Consider the following 17,389-nt stretch of genomic DNA (forward strand, 5'->3'; position numbering starts at 1 on the left):
TTGAAAGATAATTTTACATGAAATAAGTGGACTGCAATATCTGTTCCCTGTAACTTTGGGATGCAAAATCTCCAAAATACTCTGGTGACTTAGAAAACAAATAAGTTTATAAATGTTTCCACTTGCTCAAATTAAACATCAGGCCTTCTAAGTTTGAGATTTCAGAGGAACTTAAGTGCAGGGTCCTTCATGATGTTAGAAAGGGACAGGATTTGTTGGACTCGCTTGCAGCCTGAATACCAAGGGGGCCGGGGCATCCTCCCAGAATGCAGCTTGGAACACATTCACGACACGGAGGGGTGAATAAAGTGCAGCAATGCAGTTCGTTTTAAAATCATTCTTTCAAGACACGGCGCCGTCATTGACAAATGCATCATTTATTGCCTGTCCTTGTTTCTCCGTGAAGTAAATTTGCTGGCATGACTTCAAAAACCAGTTAAGCGCCAAATAGCATCATCTGCGTCTCATGCAACAAGCTGAGAGAATCAGTGAGTGTTTCTTTTTACAAGCGCTGTTGACTTTCCGGGGTCTGCGCATGACCAGTAATGACATTTCCAGTAGTACTCCCCCAGACGTTGCCGAGAGGAAAATTATCTGCCGGGGACAGATTGGGGTTCCCTCAAACATGTGACTGTGGAGAGCTGGTCACGATTGACAGGATGAAGTATAGGTCGAAACAACTGACGCCCTGAGACTATGTGTCATGCGGAGATGAAAAGATTGAAGTTGTAAAGATGCCGTTTCAGGTGCTACGAAGAATTCTTCTCCTTCAAAAAATCACATACACAAGTTCAGAAGTTGAAGTCGCCGGATGACTCCCAGCTCCATATCCAAGCGAGCTGAAATAAAATCAAATAGAATAGGTTTGTGCTCGCCTGCCCACATAATGCGGAATGGTCCTAAGACACAGTGCAATTTTGAAGCAAGGGTGATCTATTTAAGATGCTCGACTCAGACCTTAACAAAGCAGATATTCATGTCCTCGTTAAATAGCGGGTGTGGGGGGCTGGATTTTAAAGTAGCTTACTCGTCATTCAGATACCAGCATAAAATAGAAGTGAGTAAAAAGATGCATGATAGCTTTAAAGAGGCAAATAACATTACAGAGGAATGGTGCCAACGTCGGAGGCATTTGACTGAAAGAAAAACAGAAATTGTTGGAGAAAATCAGCAGGTTCGGCAACATCTGTGGAGAGAAAACAAAAGTAAAGCTTTTAGTCCAACAACGCTTCTTCGGAACTCCACTGTTTTAAAGATGGGTAACGACTCAAAAAGTTAACTCTGTTTTCTTTCCATAGATGCTGCCATACCTGATAAGTTTATCTAGCAATTGCAGTATTTGTTTCAGATGGTCAGCATCTACATTTTTCTGTTTGTTTTGGCATTCCAAACCTGTTTAGGATGAAGCCACCTAGGAGCAATTGAATTGAATGTAAATAAATTCATAAATTTCTTGGAAAAGTAGGTCAACGTAAAATCAAAAACCTAACTGATAATTACATAGTGGCGAGATCGGAGATTTTTTTCGAAGAGATGTGATTAGTTCTTCGTCTACAACAGAATGAAAAACAGAATTTGGAAGTAAAAACGAGCATAGCGTTCCAATATTGATCAAATACACAATTACATCACAGAAGGGAATGATGCAGTTCAGTAAGCAGAGGTTATGTTGTTTAGCATAAAGTAACAAAATACGGCCTGATAAATCCCTAAGTAGCCAAACAGAAATGAAGAAGCAAAACGAAATTAAACCAGCAAGAAATAGATTTTAGGGATAATGGGGAACCACAGTTACCGTAATTCAGACATAAGTGGTAACTGTGCAAACGGAAAACAAAATTATAATCCCTGGAATGTGTATAGAAGATCTTTCCTGAACAAAAAGCAAAGACCTGAGATTGCTGGAAAACTGCAATAAAATCATAATGAGCTGAAGAAACTCACCAGGTCTGGCAGAATGTATAGAGAGAAAGCTCAGTCATCTGTGTTCTGAAGAAGAGTCACTGGACCTGGAACATTTTCTCTGCCTCTTCTTCACAAATGCTGCCAGACCGTTGAACATTCACATCAATTTGTATTTTATTCTATCAGCCCTAATCAGTTTTTCCCTTGCTCACCAAGGAAGGATTGGATGCTGCATCAAGGATCTGAGAAATGTAATTCAGTTGTAGAACATGCTTCACTGGAAGCATATTTTGGTATCAATGATCTTAGCTCCTCAAAATTAAAATAAATGACAAAGAACAATACAGGACAGGAACACTACCCTCGGAACTCCAAACCTGGGTCAACACATTTTGTCCTTGCATACTAAAACTGTCTTCACTTACTGGATCCGTATCCCTCTATTCCCTCCCTATTCATGCATTCACTCAGATGATTCTTGAATGCTGCTTTTGCGTCGGCTTTCCACCATCTCCTATGGCAGCACTTCCCCGGCACCCATTACTTTTTGTGTCAAAAACTTGTCTTGCACATCTCTTTTAAACTTGCCTCCTTTAACATTGTCCAATAGCAATTGATCCCTCCACTCTGGGAACAAGCCTCATAGTTCCATCTTTTCCATTCATGCCATTCATAATCTTATAAATGTCTATCAGTTTGCTCCTCAATTGCTGCCTGCCATTGAAAAAAAAATCAAGTCTATCCAACCTTTTATCATAGTTAAAATACCCGCACACCAGGCAAGGTTCTGGTAAAAATTTTCTAAACCCTCTCCAAAGCATCCACATCTTTCTAGTAGTGTGGCGGCCAGCACTACACGCAATATTCCAAGTCTGCGTGAATTAAAGTTTTATAGACCTGCAGCATAAGTTGCTTAAACTTAAACTCTATGCCATTTGCAATGTAGGCAAGCATGCCAGACCTTTTTTTACTAACTTATATTTCTGTGCTGTACATTCAGTGATCTGTGCATCTGCACAAATCCCTTTGTATGTCAATACTCATAAGTGTTTTAACATTCACTGCATAGTTTCCACTTGTAGTTGACCTTCCAAAAGACATCATCTCTCATTTGTCTGTATTAAACTCCACCTGTCATTTTTCTGCCAATGTCTCCTACTAGTCTATATCCTGCTCAATATTCTGACAACTATCCTCACTCCACCAATGTTGTATTGTCCGCAAACTTACTAATTAGTTCAACCATTGTTTCATCCAAATCATTTATGTCGATCACAAACAGAAGAGATCACAGCATTGGTCCCTGTGTGTCATCACTCAACAACCCTCCATTCTGAAAAGCCTCCTTCCACTGCTTATCCTCTGTCTACAATGACTAAGACAGTTCTGTGTCCGTCTTTCCAGCTCACACCTGACGTGATGTGACTTCACCTTTTCTACCAATCTCCCATGAGGGACTTGTCAAAGACTTCACTGAAGTACATGGAGACATCAAATGCTTTTCCCTCATTGATCACCTTTGTCACTTCTTCAAAAAGTCCAATCAAAGTAGTGAGGCATGGACCCCCCCCCCCCCCACACACACACAAAACCATGCTGTCAATCACTAATAAGTTTGTTTCCTTCTGAATGCACATAGCTCTTATCACTTCCTTCCCTGAGATCATCTTCCACCAATTCCTTCCCTTTGGTGAATACTGATACAGGGCATTCACTTAGGACTTCACCTACCTTGGCTGACTCCTCACATGGTATCTTTCCTTTGTTCTTGAGTGGGCCAACCCTTTTCCTGGCTATCATCTTACTTTTTATGCATAAAAAGCCTTGCGATTCTCCTTAGTCCTGTTTGCTAACAATTTTTCATGACCCATTTAAAACTTCTAATTCCTTGTTTATGTTCTTTCTTATTTTCCTTAGTTGTGTAAAAAGGCAAGATAGAATCACACACAAGAATATTTAAGTAGAGGTGGATTACTTCAATGAATAAATACAAAAATGGTATTGATATCAAGAAATAAATGACTTTGACATGAAAGCGAGTTCCTGTGTTGAGTGGTCTGATCAGGCTTGCTGTAGTGCTCCAGCAAAGTTTGGCACAAACTTGAAGAACAGCACTTCATTTTCCACTTGGGAGCCCTGCTACCTTCTGAACCTACTATTGAGTTTAACAATTCTCATGCTCTTCCACATGCCTTCCACCACTTTCACACAATAGGCCTTGTCATCACATGGGCTGGTACCATACACAACCCATTGTCATTGACTAGTAGTCCAGATTGGTAGTTAGTCATTCTCCTGGGCTGGTTTTTATTCTTTCCTTTGTCTGCCCAACTCTTTTTTTTCATTCTCTTTGGGCTCTATCTCTTTATATATTTTACTTCTCCTCCATCCCCAATCCCCCACCACATATTTGGTCTATAAACCATATTTTTCCTCCAACAATCAGTTTTGAAGAAGGGTTACAGGGCTAAAAATGATAACTTTGATTTCTCTCTGCTGTCAATCTTGCTGTGGTTTTTCAGCAAAGTCTATTCTTTCAGGTTTCCAGCATCCATAATTCTTTCATGTTTTTTTGTCATATGTAACATTTAGAGGTTGTCACGAAGGGGAAGAAATGACAACAAAGCTCACTCATCTCAAGATATAGAGATGAAAAAGACACAGAATTAAAAGAAAAATTTGCCTCGTATAAATGTTAATGTTTTTAATCAGAGTAAGTCAAATTTTGATAGCGTGCGACAGGAACTTTCAGAAGCTGATTGGAGTAGACTGTTTGCAAGTAAAGGCATGATTGGCAAGTGGAAGGCTTTCAAATTTAGATAATAACATTACAGAGGTATTCTGTTCCTGATAAAATAAATGGTAAGGCTGCTCATAGTTGGGAACAATGAATGAATAAAGATGTTGAGTTTCTGGTTTAAAAAAAGGGGTCAAACATTAGGTATAGAAAAATAGGGATCGAAGGCTCCATAACCAAATTTGTGAATGACACAAAATCGGCAGGAGGACGAATTGTAATGAGGAAATAAGAGCCTTTATGAATAGATATTGATAGGGAAGAGAGTGGACGAAACTGTGGCAGATGGAGTTTAATGTGAATTAACGTGTGGTCATGAATTTTGCTCAGAAAATGAGGAAGGTGACCGATTATCAAACTGAGGAAAGAATTTGCAGTCTCTCATGCAGAGGGATCTGGGTGTCTTCACTGATGAGTCACAGAAATCTAGCTTGCAGGTACAGCAGATAATAAAGAAAGCAAATGAAATGTTGGCATTTATAGCCAAAGAAATTGAATAGTAAGCATTTTCACAGCTATACAAGGCATTGGTGAGGCCTCACCTGGAATATTTTGCACAGTTTTGGTCCCTTTATTTGAGGAAAGATGTGATTATATTTGAGATAGTTTAGAAAACATTCATTAGGTTAACCCCAATGTTGAGGACTTTGTGTATGAAAAGGAATTGAACAGTTTAGGCCGATTCTCTGTGAAATTTAGAAGAATGAGGGGAGATCAAATAGTGGTATTCAAGATGATAGAAGTTTTAGATAAAATTGATGAATTAATTGAAACATTATGAGAGAAGGCAGGAAAAAGATACTGAGGAGCCTATCAGCCATGATTGAACAGCCACACAGATGTTTATGGTCCAAATAGCCTAATACTAGCCCTATAGTTTATGCAACTTTGAACAGTTGGGATCAGGTGAATGCCTCAAGGAGTACATGGGGACATCAGGAGGGCAAAAAAGGAATATTAGATAGCATTGGCAGATAAAGTTAAGGATGGAACAAAGAAATTCTTCCAGTATAATAAGAGTAAAAGAGAAATAGGGGAGAGAATAGAACCCCTTAAAGATCACCGAGGTCATCCATGTGCCAAACCACAGGTGATGGGAGACGTTCTAAATGAATGCTTCACATCAGTTTGTTTTTAATGTTGACAAAGAAATGGAAATGAGGGGTCTTCGGGATGTTGGCAACAGCTGGGTGTGGCTGAAGCTGTGCCTTTATTTAAGAAAGGCTGTAAGGAGAAGCCTGGGAGCTACAGTCCTGTGAGTTTGACATAGTTTTGGGTAAGTTGTTGGAGGGGATTCTGAGAAATAGGATTTACTTACATTTCAACAGGCAAGGACTAATTAAGGACAGTCAACATGACTTTGTGCATGGATAATCATGTCTCACAAACTTGAATCAGTTTTTTTGAGGACACAACCAAAAGAATTAATGGGTTAGAGTGAGAGGTGTTTTCTATATGGGCTTTAGGAACACTGTTGACCAAGTTCTGCATGCTAAGCTAAAACATAAAGTTAGATCAGATGGAATTCATGGAGAGCTTGTTAAATGAATGTGAAATGTGTTTGATGGAAGGATACAGAGGGTGGTGGGGGAGTTTTTATCAGAAGGGTTCCCTGAGATCACCTGTGTTCCACCGGGATTGGTCTGGGTCTCGTTTTGTTTGTAATTTATACACAATTGTTTGATGAGAATTTAAGAGATTTGGCTACTAAGTTTGTGTTTGACACCAAAATTGGTGGTAAAGTTGACAGTGAAGAAGGTTATCCAAAATTACAAAGGGATCTTCATCAGTTGGACCAATGGGCTGAGTAGTGGCAAATGGAGGTTAATTGGTATAAATGTGAGGTATTGAATTTTTGTGTACAAAAGCAGAATAGAAGGAATTTCTTCACTCAATATGTGCTGAGCCTGTGGAAATCTCTTTTACAGAAAAAATGTGGAGACCAAAATACTGAAGATTTTCAAGAAAGCTGTTGATAAATTTCTTAGAAATAAAGAGATCAAAGTCACAACCAATACTCACTCATCTCAATCCACATGGACAAGGAGAACCACAACTTTGACTGGGACAACACCAATATCCTGGGACAGGCTAAGCAGAGACAAGCATAAGAATTCCTGGAAGCATGACACTTCACGAGAAATGCTATTAATAAACATATTGAAATTGACCTCATATACATTCCATGACAAAGGAAACTTGGAAGTGAGGCAATTTATCTCAATGAACCCCTGGCGGGAAAACACACTTACACTTTATCAGAGACCGCATTGAGGATGTTACCAAGCATGGTAATGAAACATCTGCTGAACAACAAACCAGCTCGGTGAGTCAAGCAACCTCAACACCCACAACCTGAGCTACAGATCTACTCCAAAACCTGAAAGAGATCAAAGGATATGGAGAGAACATGGAAATGATTGTAGTACCTTACCGAGTTGTGGATTCAAACAGATTATAAATTCCTGCCGTTATAATCCTTTACCTCTCTCACTCGGCAGGAAGTTTTATTGGAGGCTGTTGGTCTAATGGCCCGATACATTCTTTATTTGCCGGATAATACCTTTCCTGTGACATGCAACTGTGCATAAAGACAGGAACAGTTAATCAGACGTTCGTGAGCTTAAACATTATTAAACTCCACAAAATAAAAACCGAAAGAACTGTGGATGCTATAAATCGGGAACAAAAACGGAAGTTGCTCGAAAAGTACAGCAGTTTTACCGACATCTACGAAGTTAAAAAAAGAGTTAACGATCCGGGATCGTTCTCGACAAGTTAACTCTGACTTTTTTTCTTCACAGATGCTGCCAGACCTGCTGACCTTATCCAGCAACTTCTGTTTTTGTTCCGTTATTAACTCCACCTCGCAGTTGATAAACTTGAATTCAAATCAGAACCCTGTTGGCAACTTCTCGGCCACATAACACCACCCCTCACACGAATTCAACTGCAATTTTGCCTAAATTGGTAATAACATCGGTTATTGGTTCATCGATTCCAGGTCTCTCTGCGGTTGAAAACAAACGTTGCCAGACCTTCACTTAACAACGACTTCTGCTGATTAAATAGATCCGCTGCCGAATGAGTGCCACATTACCTTCTCACTGAACTGAGGTGCAGTTTTCCACAGATCATTGATCAGGTTCTCCTCCCTGTCTCGAGAATACCCTCGCAGTGAAATGCAGCGCTTGGGGATGTTCTTGCTGATTCTGCGCGTTTCATTGGGTAGGTCGATCGCAATCACATTTTCCTGAAAATCTGCTTTTTGTCGGAGTAATTTACTACATTCCAATCATTCGCCTTTTTGATCATTCATTTTATCGTTTTACACAGCCCCCAAATGTTATTGGTGACTGTTCACTTTCCTCGAAGACCAGAAAGAGTCTGAAACATGGGAAAGTAAATTCCCATTTGCTGATAAATGTTTCTTGAGTAGATGTCGTTTTTCATTTTCTGTTCTGTGTATTGATTATGGAACTCAAGTTTCTAGAATCTTCAGTCAATAGGTATGAGGCTGGAAAAACACAGCAAGTCAGGCAGGAACAGAGGAGCAAGAAAGTCAACATTTCGGGCCGAAACAGACTTTCCTGCTCCTCTGATGCTGTCTGACCAACAGTGCTTTTCCAGCGTCACACCTACTGGCTCTGACTTTCAGCATCTACAGTCCTTATTGTCTCCAATTCTCTTTCGAGCATCCTGCCGGCTGCAATAGAATTTGACGGATCTCAGTCTCCACACTCGTCTTATTTAAACGCAAATTGCGGCGAGCGACTATTCTGCTGCGTGATCTGGTGGACTGACATGATTATATTTATTGATTGTAGAATATGACACGGTTAAAAGCAATTTATGAGACTAAATTAATCCTAAACTAAATTATTTTAATAGTAGCCGATACTGCTTAATATACCGAATGAATTCCTAATCGAAACACCAATTTAAAAGACTGTCATTCCCCATTAGCGTGAATGTGGTTTTATGATTTCGATCTGTTAATATTTCAAGTCACCGAGGAAAACGTCGACTAACATCCGTGACATTTTTTTTTCCTTTTGAGTGATTACAGCGGGTTTCTCGTTTCAATCTTGTCGACATTTGGAAATATAATTTCATTAATCCGCGTCGTTTGTCACAAACGGGACAGTTTCTGAATCTCAAGAACTGGAACGCATTGGCATATTGACAGTGTAGTATTTACAATCCTTGCTGTGCATGGGCAGAAAGCAAGGTGTTAAACAACCCGAAAATCCCAAGAATGCGAATCAATTTGAGCATTCCAGTTGGGAATGATTTATAGTTTCAATTTATGCGATAGATTAACTGTCGATTCCTCCTATTGTATCCGAAAGAAAGGGGAAATGTACAAGAATGACATCGTCCGCCTTTTGCAAGAGTTCACACGAGCACAGTTTCAGCAAAATTTATATTGTTCTGTAAGAAGGCACTGTAGAATTTAGCTTGTCAGGTATATGTCCAAAGAATTAGGAATAAACCCTTCCAAATATGCGCTAGATGGATGTTAACGAACTCTGTGGTTGGTTCCAACGTACCATGAGGTGAGCAGTGGCTGGGTCAATGGCCTGTTCATTTTCCGTGAAACAAAATGCCGGGAAAATGTCAGATCCAACAGGATTCATTCGTCACCGGAGAGAATTAGCTGATTGTCATGCCCTATTTTAACCATTGCTTGTGAGGCAGCTTCATTCTATCCGGTTGTAATTGACTTGATCAGATCGTCGACTTGTCCGAAGGTTAGTGAATGGAAAGTCAAGCGCGTTTTCTGAGGGGAGGCACATGGACCCCAGTGTTGCAACAAGACAGCAAAACTCAATAGCTTCAAACTTTGAAATCGAGAAAGAAGCAGGCGATATTATAATTGCGCTACATTATCCATCTCTTCCGGAGGAAAACAATATTTCCCAAAAGTATATAAAATAGGCTGTAAGATCGTTTTGATCTAAGCCCAAAATCGATTTCAATCATTCTCAAGGTCAGCAGCGTTTTAAAAAATACATGCTGTTTTGAGGAAGGACTTCGTGAATAATCCAATTTCAGAAGTTCTTACATGCTGCGTTGTAAACAGTACTTTCCTTCAATTTTCGAGCAGCTTCCATAAACGACCACTTTGACTAAGGTTCGTCCCGTACGGAAATGATTCCTTCATTTTGTGTCAAATTTTGTCTGATTACGCTCCCTTGAAGTAACGTTTTGAATTTTGTTACTGAATGCAATTGTTGCTATAGCCCTACGAGGCCCCTGTTGTGTAACTATTCATACTAGTCATCATGATCTCAAATGTCAGAATTGTCAGATGTGAAAATCTGAATTATATCCGAACATCAACAACAGAATTAAAACGAAACAATCATTTCCCTAAAGCCTCATAACTAGCCGTTGAGTTCAGAGATTCCTCGTTCCTCAGTGAGACACCTGTTCAAATATTGGGCTGTTCAAAGCCCTGATCGCGGCGGGATCACAGGTGCGCGGTTGTACTTGCGAACAGCTGCAATGGTGGAAGTTTTATTCGGCATGTCAGCCGGTAGCTGTTCAGAAAGGTTTACAATAATTCAAAAGGTACAGCAGCCATGACATATCAGAAAGAACTGACTGTCGCTAAATGGCAGAAAGCAGCGTCTCGATTGACTCTTTGCTCAAAACTGTGTTAATAGATACTCTAAATTAGCCTATGATTAATTAGTCTATGATTCTAACCTGTTCAGAAGTTTTTTGATACAGCTGAGAGCACGGTGGTATTTACCTTCTAGTCCAGAGGTCGGGAGACTGCCATCGCACCTGAAGAACCCCGGATATTGTTTACAGATTTATTATAACCAACCCGCTCAGTGGTGTTATTGTACACCTCTCAACCAGTTGGAGTCTTAAACATGGGCTTTCTGGTCGCAGAGATAGGGAGGCCATCACCTCACCAACAGACCCCTAAGGGATCCTATAAATTCTGTGCAGTTTTCATTACCGTGCCTAAGAAGGTGTAGATATATTTAATCATCCTATACAGGGATGTTACGGCACATGTCTGGAGTCAGATGTAAGGACACTACAGTTGTACCTCAAGAACTTTAGAAGTAGCAGGCAAAGAAACAATTGTAACTTTTTTTTCCGAAACGAACTATTTAGAGTCGCTGTTACATATCTCTGAGCTAGGTGGGATTTGAATCCTGACTTACTGATTCAGAAGTATTGAATTCAAAGATCAAAATGCCACGCCAAGGAGCGATTGGTAGATTTTGTCTGTTGGACATGATCGTTGATTGATACTTTTGTGGTACAAATGTTATCATGTCATTCTTGTTCAGGTCTTTCTCCATTTGGCCATAGATTGTTCAGCATCTGAGGAGTCATAAGTGTTGCTGGATATTGTGCGTTCACCAGCCAACGTCTCCACTTCTGACCCGACGATTGTGGTGGCGGGGGTGGGGGGGGGGGGGGTGCGGTGGTGGTGAGGGAGGTCATTGATGAAGGTAGCTGGGAATAATATCCTGAGGAATTCCAGCAGAAATGTCATAAATCTGAGATGACTTCCAAAAATATTTTAAGGGGTAACATTTCTGAAGTTAATTAACTTTAATTAAAAAGAACTTAAATAATTGAATGCAAATAACACTTGTTGCTCTGCTTGGCTTTGAATCAATGTATTGAATGTGTCAGTCTTGGCCTCTGGATTACAAATCCACTTTACCACCTTCTAACTGCCTTGGTTCATTTAAGTTCCAGCCTAAGCCAAGACTAAACAGAGCAATGGAAACATACAGACAAAAAAAAACTGTTAGTGGCTTGACAATTCAGTCATTTTGAATCGCCTGACTCCCCAAAACCTACCTACAAGATACGAGCCAGGAAGGTATTGGAATGTTATCCATTTGCCAGGGACATACGTGGCTCGGCAGATTCAAGAAGCTCAATCGCACCCAGAACAAAGTTGGCCACTGCATTAGCCCAATATTCACTACCTCCATTATTCGCTCCATCCACCGCCAATGCACAGCGGAAGAAATGTGTACCATCTACAGGATGGACTGCAGCAATTGATGAAGGCTTCTTCAACATTTCTCTTCTAAACCTCTGACATCTACGACCAGGACGGACACAGCCACAGGGCCACCACCATCTGCTAGTTCCCTTCAAAGTCACAAACCCCCCTGAACTGGAACTGTATCACCATGCTTGCCTGTAGCTGTGAGTCAAATTCCTTGTAGTTCCTTCTTCTGAGCACCATACTGACACCACATGGATGGCAATAGTTCTGGAAAGTAGCCCACTGGCATCTTCTCAAGACAAAGTACTGATAGTTGAAAACTTTCAATCCTAACCAATATCAGAATTGTCACAGTACAGAAAGAAGCTGTTCAGCTCATCACATCTGCATTGGCTCTCTCAGCATTTAAATACAATACTAATTCCCGATTTGTTCCTTGTAACTGTTCAGATTGTTTCAATTTAAGTATTTAAATAATGCCACCTTTAATGCCTCAATTGAATTTGTTGTTGCCACACTTTGAGGTAGTCCACTCCAGACAATAACTACACACAGCATGTGGAAATGTTCCTTCTCATCTCAAATTTGCTTCCTTTGCTCAACACCATGAAACTGAACCCTCTGATCTTATATCTATTCATGAGTGAAGCAAGGTTTCTCTCATCATATTCTGTTAAGACCCCTCAAGATTTTCAAAACGTTTATGAAATTATACAAAATCCATATAAGCTTGAAAGGATATTATCAGATTTTCTTTGGAAAACTTCCTTGGATTTTTGTTGTTAAATTTTAATGTGAATTTGGTATAAACTGGCACCTTGCATTTTTCCAACTGTGTAAATGACCATAAACTAGACTATTAGTCAAACTGGAAACCAGGTTGAATTTATTCACAAATAGAATTTCTGCATACATAATTAGGAACAGTTAATGAACCACACATGGCATTACTTCTTTGACTTATGGCCTAATGGATTGAGTGATGTTAAGCTGAGAATATGATCGAGTTGCTACATTGCTGAAATTCTGGGTACTTGATGATTGGTAAGTTGTACTGTAAATAGAATTTTAAAACTAAATTTCAGTCATTATTCTGTTTCTTAATAATGTTTCCAGCTTTATGATATGGGGGTTACTTAGAGATTAGTTTCACATTTTGCAAGAAAATATGGAAAGAACTGAGGAAAAGATCTAATTTAACATAACTTCAATAGAGATTACCTGAACTTGTCGGACAGAATTGCATTCGGAATCGTTAGATACTTTGATTTTATGATTCTAATATTCTCACAGAACACATTTTTTTTCAGCATTATATAATAAATACACAATGTTAAGGAGAAAATGATTGGACATGGCATTATTTGGGTTCAGTTTCTTTAATGATACCAAAGAGGTTCTGTTCTTAGATTTTTAGAATCCACTTTTTTTTATTTTTCAGTCTCAGCAATTGATTCCTTTGTGCAACCTTTCAGTCAAAATGGTACAGTGGAACGAGTGAATGACAAAGGTAAGCATTTTTTGCAATTGGAGCTCAATATTTTGTAAAATATTCAATGTCATAATAAGCTAATCTGTTGCACTAATTTAACAACACTTTCTGGGAAGCTAAGCTTCGTGCATTTAGTTTTATGAACAAATACTTTAAATAAATGATTTGAATGGGAATATAGTAGGTATGATTAGTAAGTTTGCAGATGACACCAAAAGTGATGGTGTAGTGGACAGTGAAGAAAATTATATCAGAGCAAAATGGGATCTTGATCAGATGGACCAATGGGCAGAGGAGTGGCAGCTGGAGTTTAATTTCGATAAATATGAGGTGTTGCATTTTGGTAAGGCACAAGGGCAGGCATAATACGATAAGTGGTAGGGCTTAGGGGAGTATTTCTGAATAAACAGACTAATGGGTGCAGTTTCATAATTCCTTGAAAGTGGAGTTGCAGGTAGACAGGATGGTGAAGAAGGCATTTGACATGCTTGTCTTCATTGGTCATAACACTGATTGTAGAATTTGGGGTGTCAAGTTGCAGCTGTACAGGGCATTGGTGAGGCCACTTTTGGAATACTGTGTACAATGCTGATCACCTTTCTACTAGAAAAGATATTGGTAAACTTGAGCGGATGCAGAAAAGATTTACAAACATGATACCAGGACTAGAGGGTATGAATGATAGGGAAGGGCTGAATAGGTTGAGGCTTTTGTTCCTCGAGCATCTGAAGCTAAGGGATGACCATTTTGAATTTTATAAAATCATGAAGGTCATGGATAAGGTGAATAGGCAAAAACTTTTTTCCTTGAGTGGGGTAATCCAAAGCTAAAGGGTATAGGTTGAAGGTGAGAGGGGAAAGATTTAAAAAAAGACCTGAAGGGTAACGTTTTCTCACAGTGCATGTTTGAAACAAGCTGCCAGAGAAAGAGGTAGAGGTGAGTACATCTACAACATTTAACAGAAATCTGGATGTGCACATGAATAGCAAGGGTTTAAAGGATTGTGGGCCAAATCCTGGCAAGTGAGATTAGGTCAGATTGGGATGTCTGGTCGATTTGGATAAATTGAACTGAAATATCTGTTTAAATGCTGTGTGACTCTGAGCTTCTGAATGTATACCTGAAACTCAAGTTCAGAAATCTGTCTTGGTCATTTGATAATGTTAAATGATTTTATTTGAATATATAATTTATTCATTTAACAACGGTAAGGATCCTGTTAACCTGGCAGAGTTCTCCTCAGCTTACCTGAAACCTATCCTACCAATGTATTTTAAATGTGTATATATATTTAGTGGAGTGGTAAACTAAAAGAGGTTAAAGAAATTATGAGTGCAAATTTGAAGATTGACAAGTGATCTGTATGATCAATGCTCCTGATAAATTTGAATTATTATTTAAGATGTGGAATCCAAAGTGGACAGAACCACAAAGAGCATTATGTTAATTGCATATTTCCATATTGTGTGGATATTAAAGGGAAGGACTTAGTTTCATTTTTGAACTCTGAAAGGTGTTTCAGATGGTTTTCACGCATTTAAATCCATTTTTGAAAAATATATAAAACAAAAGCTTCTTGTGGTGAAAAGTTTTATGTTTCAGGAAACAAAGCGCAAATGAGAGGAAAATATTGTGCTCTTGTCTCAAATTAAGATGTCAGATGATAGAGCGAGACACGGATAGAATGTACTTCTTTTATCAAGACAGAGCCATCCATAACTCAGTATGTATGGTTTTGCCATGCATTGTGTGGAGATCTCTGTCAGAGAGAAGAAGCGTGTGACAGCAAAGGGATTTTAAGTTTAGCAGTCTCCATATCAGCTTAGGTTGAAAAGCACCCTTGATTCCTCTATTATCAGTAAGAAAGAAGACCAGAAACAGAAGGCTCTGGAAGAAGAATTTAAGAAGTCTATGTTCTGAAATAAGTGAGCTATTAGCAGTTCGTTGGCGAGTCTCTAAAAGAGACATTAACGAAAGCTAACATTGAGAGAATCCAAAAGCTTTCCCGGAAGAAAATAATTACAGCCATGCCAACTAAAGAAGGAACTTTAAAGTGGAAAGAGGATTATGCTTCACTCTGTTTTGAGTATCTGAAAGTTTTTTTAAGGATATAAAGGGTGAGTCATTACTTATAATCTGTGTAATGAGACGAGTTTTTGCATTTCTTCTCTGTATAAGATTAACATTGACACTCTTTTAATGATAAGAACATTGACAAACTCTTGTCAATACGTTCAGTGTCTGACCACCGAGGTAAATAATTTGCAGAAATAAAACTTATGATCTACCAAGTCAGCTTTCACTCTGGAATTTGACTTGTACCCCCGGTGTTACTATCAGCTAGAGTCTTAACACACGTAAGTGACAATCATTAGGTCACATCCAACTTTAATAATGATAATAAAGAAATAAGAAAAAAGTTATGCAGCACAGGGAAACAAATGGAAATTTCGAGAAACTTATTTCCAGTTACAGTGTTATGTTTACCCTGCAGTGTGACAGCATTGCCTCGCAACTGACCTGCAACTCTCATGGGCAAATTTCTTGGAAGTGAAGACCTAAGCAGGACCTAAGATCTCTCTTGCATCTTAAACACTGGCCACACATCTTACATCTTCTTGCCTGTAAGCGTTGTAAACTCGAGCTCCCTCGGGGTCCCCAAGCTACCGAGAAAAGAAATAATGTCGCTCACTGCGCCGATTATGTCAGGGATCGTAGTCCTTTTAGCAATGTTAGTTATACGTGAAACGAACTCTCAAGACGTGTCCTTTCACAACTTATTTTTTACGCCTGATAAAATTACTTCCAATGTTACCGAACCATTACCGGTAGATCCCACCGTTTGCGTTGAACGTGGTTAGCCTAGACGTGATCTGAGACACGCAGAAACCGGAAAAAAACCAATCTCGCGCCTGTTCTTTGGCTCACTCACGATACAGTTCCAACGCTATAAATAATGCAACAGTCAATCCTGAAATCGATGCATGCGTGTGCAATTGAATGGCAACCAGTGAGTAAATAGTCGTAGATTTAAATCCAACCCGACTGAATTCTGCGCAATTTGAATTTGCCGCCGACTACGTATTGAAGTTAGCATGCTGATAGATATCCGCTGATCTGCATAGTGCTCGATGGGCCGAATGGCCTGCTTCCAGACTCTTCGCATTCTATAACGCTATGGATGTGAATAATTCTGGAAGTGTCTTGTGTAAGTTACATTTCGTATCATCTCAGAGGGCCATGAAAAATTCTAAATATAATGCATTGTTTCGAATTCTGAGTTAAAATTAATCAGTAGCATAACTGAAAGTATTTCATTAACTCATTTTTCTTCTGTCTCAAATATAAACGCGGATCAAAGCGACACGGGTAGCAAAAGAAAATTCGATTGAAGCGCAAGTTGACTGTCAAAAGAATTTTAAAATTGTGATTTAAAGGTAATGATTCCAGGATGATTATGTCAAATCAGTCTGAATTGTTTTCATAATTAATGTCCCTACTTGAATGCTTAACAGAGTTGAACGGATTGGAATTAATAGGCCCGGAGGCGCCATGTATCGGGCGACTGCAGGTTCGTTACCGCGGTCGACGGGGCTCCGTCTGCAGTAGTCCGTGGGATTCGTCTACTGGAGAAGTCGTCTGCAGACAGATTGGTTGCAATGTCTACCACGCAACACTGGCTATACCCATCTCACAAGAAACTGGACCTATTTTGCTGGATAAAGTTCATTGCAATGGAACTGAGTCGTCACTCTGGGAATGTCCATTCAGTGCTTCGGACCAACAGGGGTGTGAAACTGGGACGGCCGTAGGCTACTTCTGTAAAGGTATCTGCGTCGTTGACAATTAATATTGAATATGCTTTTTTTCACGTACATAAATCGTTTGCACGTAATCTTTCCAAGAAAATTTATTGCATTCCCCAACGTAGTCGTTGTTATGGACCAGACGAGAACTGCTCAAAATATTTTAACAAGTTATCCTAAGACCCTAATTTTTCTTATTTTAAAGATAGATGTGAAGCGCCTATTCCAGATGAGATACGACTAGTCAAACTGCTCGATGTTAAGCAAAACGTAATTTATTTAAACACCATAGTAAAAATGCAAAATAAAAAAAACAGAAATGTTGATTAGCTTTATTGGAAAAATTAACCAAAATAATAGATACCATACCTATTACTAATTAACTGTTCAAA

The 17,389-nt window shown here is 39.3% G+C and overlaps 1 protein-coding gene across 1 annotated transcript in view; it reads left to right on the forward strand.

The window, feature by feature from the left end:
- Window positions 1-17,041, forward strand: part of LOC125457763 (deleted in malignant brain tumors 1 protein) — a 91,032-nt gene extending 73,991 nt beyond the window's left edge. The window contains exons 16-17 of the mRNA XM_059650837.1: window positions 13,141-13,209; window positions 16,707-17,041. Of these exons, the coding sequence (XP_059506820.1) occupies window positions 13,141-13,209; window positions 16,707-17,041 (404 nt within the window). The remainder of the gene's footprint in view (window positions 1-13,140; window positions 13,210-16,706) is intronic.
- The last annotated feature ends 348 nt before the right edge of the window (window positions 17,042-17,389 follow it).

The sequence above is a fragment of the Stegostoma tigrinum genome, chromosome 14 (genome assembly GCF_030684315.1).
Source record: "Stegostoma tigrinum isolate sSteTig4 chromosome 14, sSteTig4.hap1, whole genome shotgun sequence".
Taxonomy (NCBI): domain Eukaryota; kingdom Metazoa; phylum Chordata; class Chondrichthyes; order Orectolobiformes; family Stegostomatidae; genus Stegostoma; species Stegostoma tigrinum.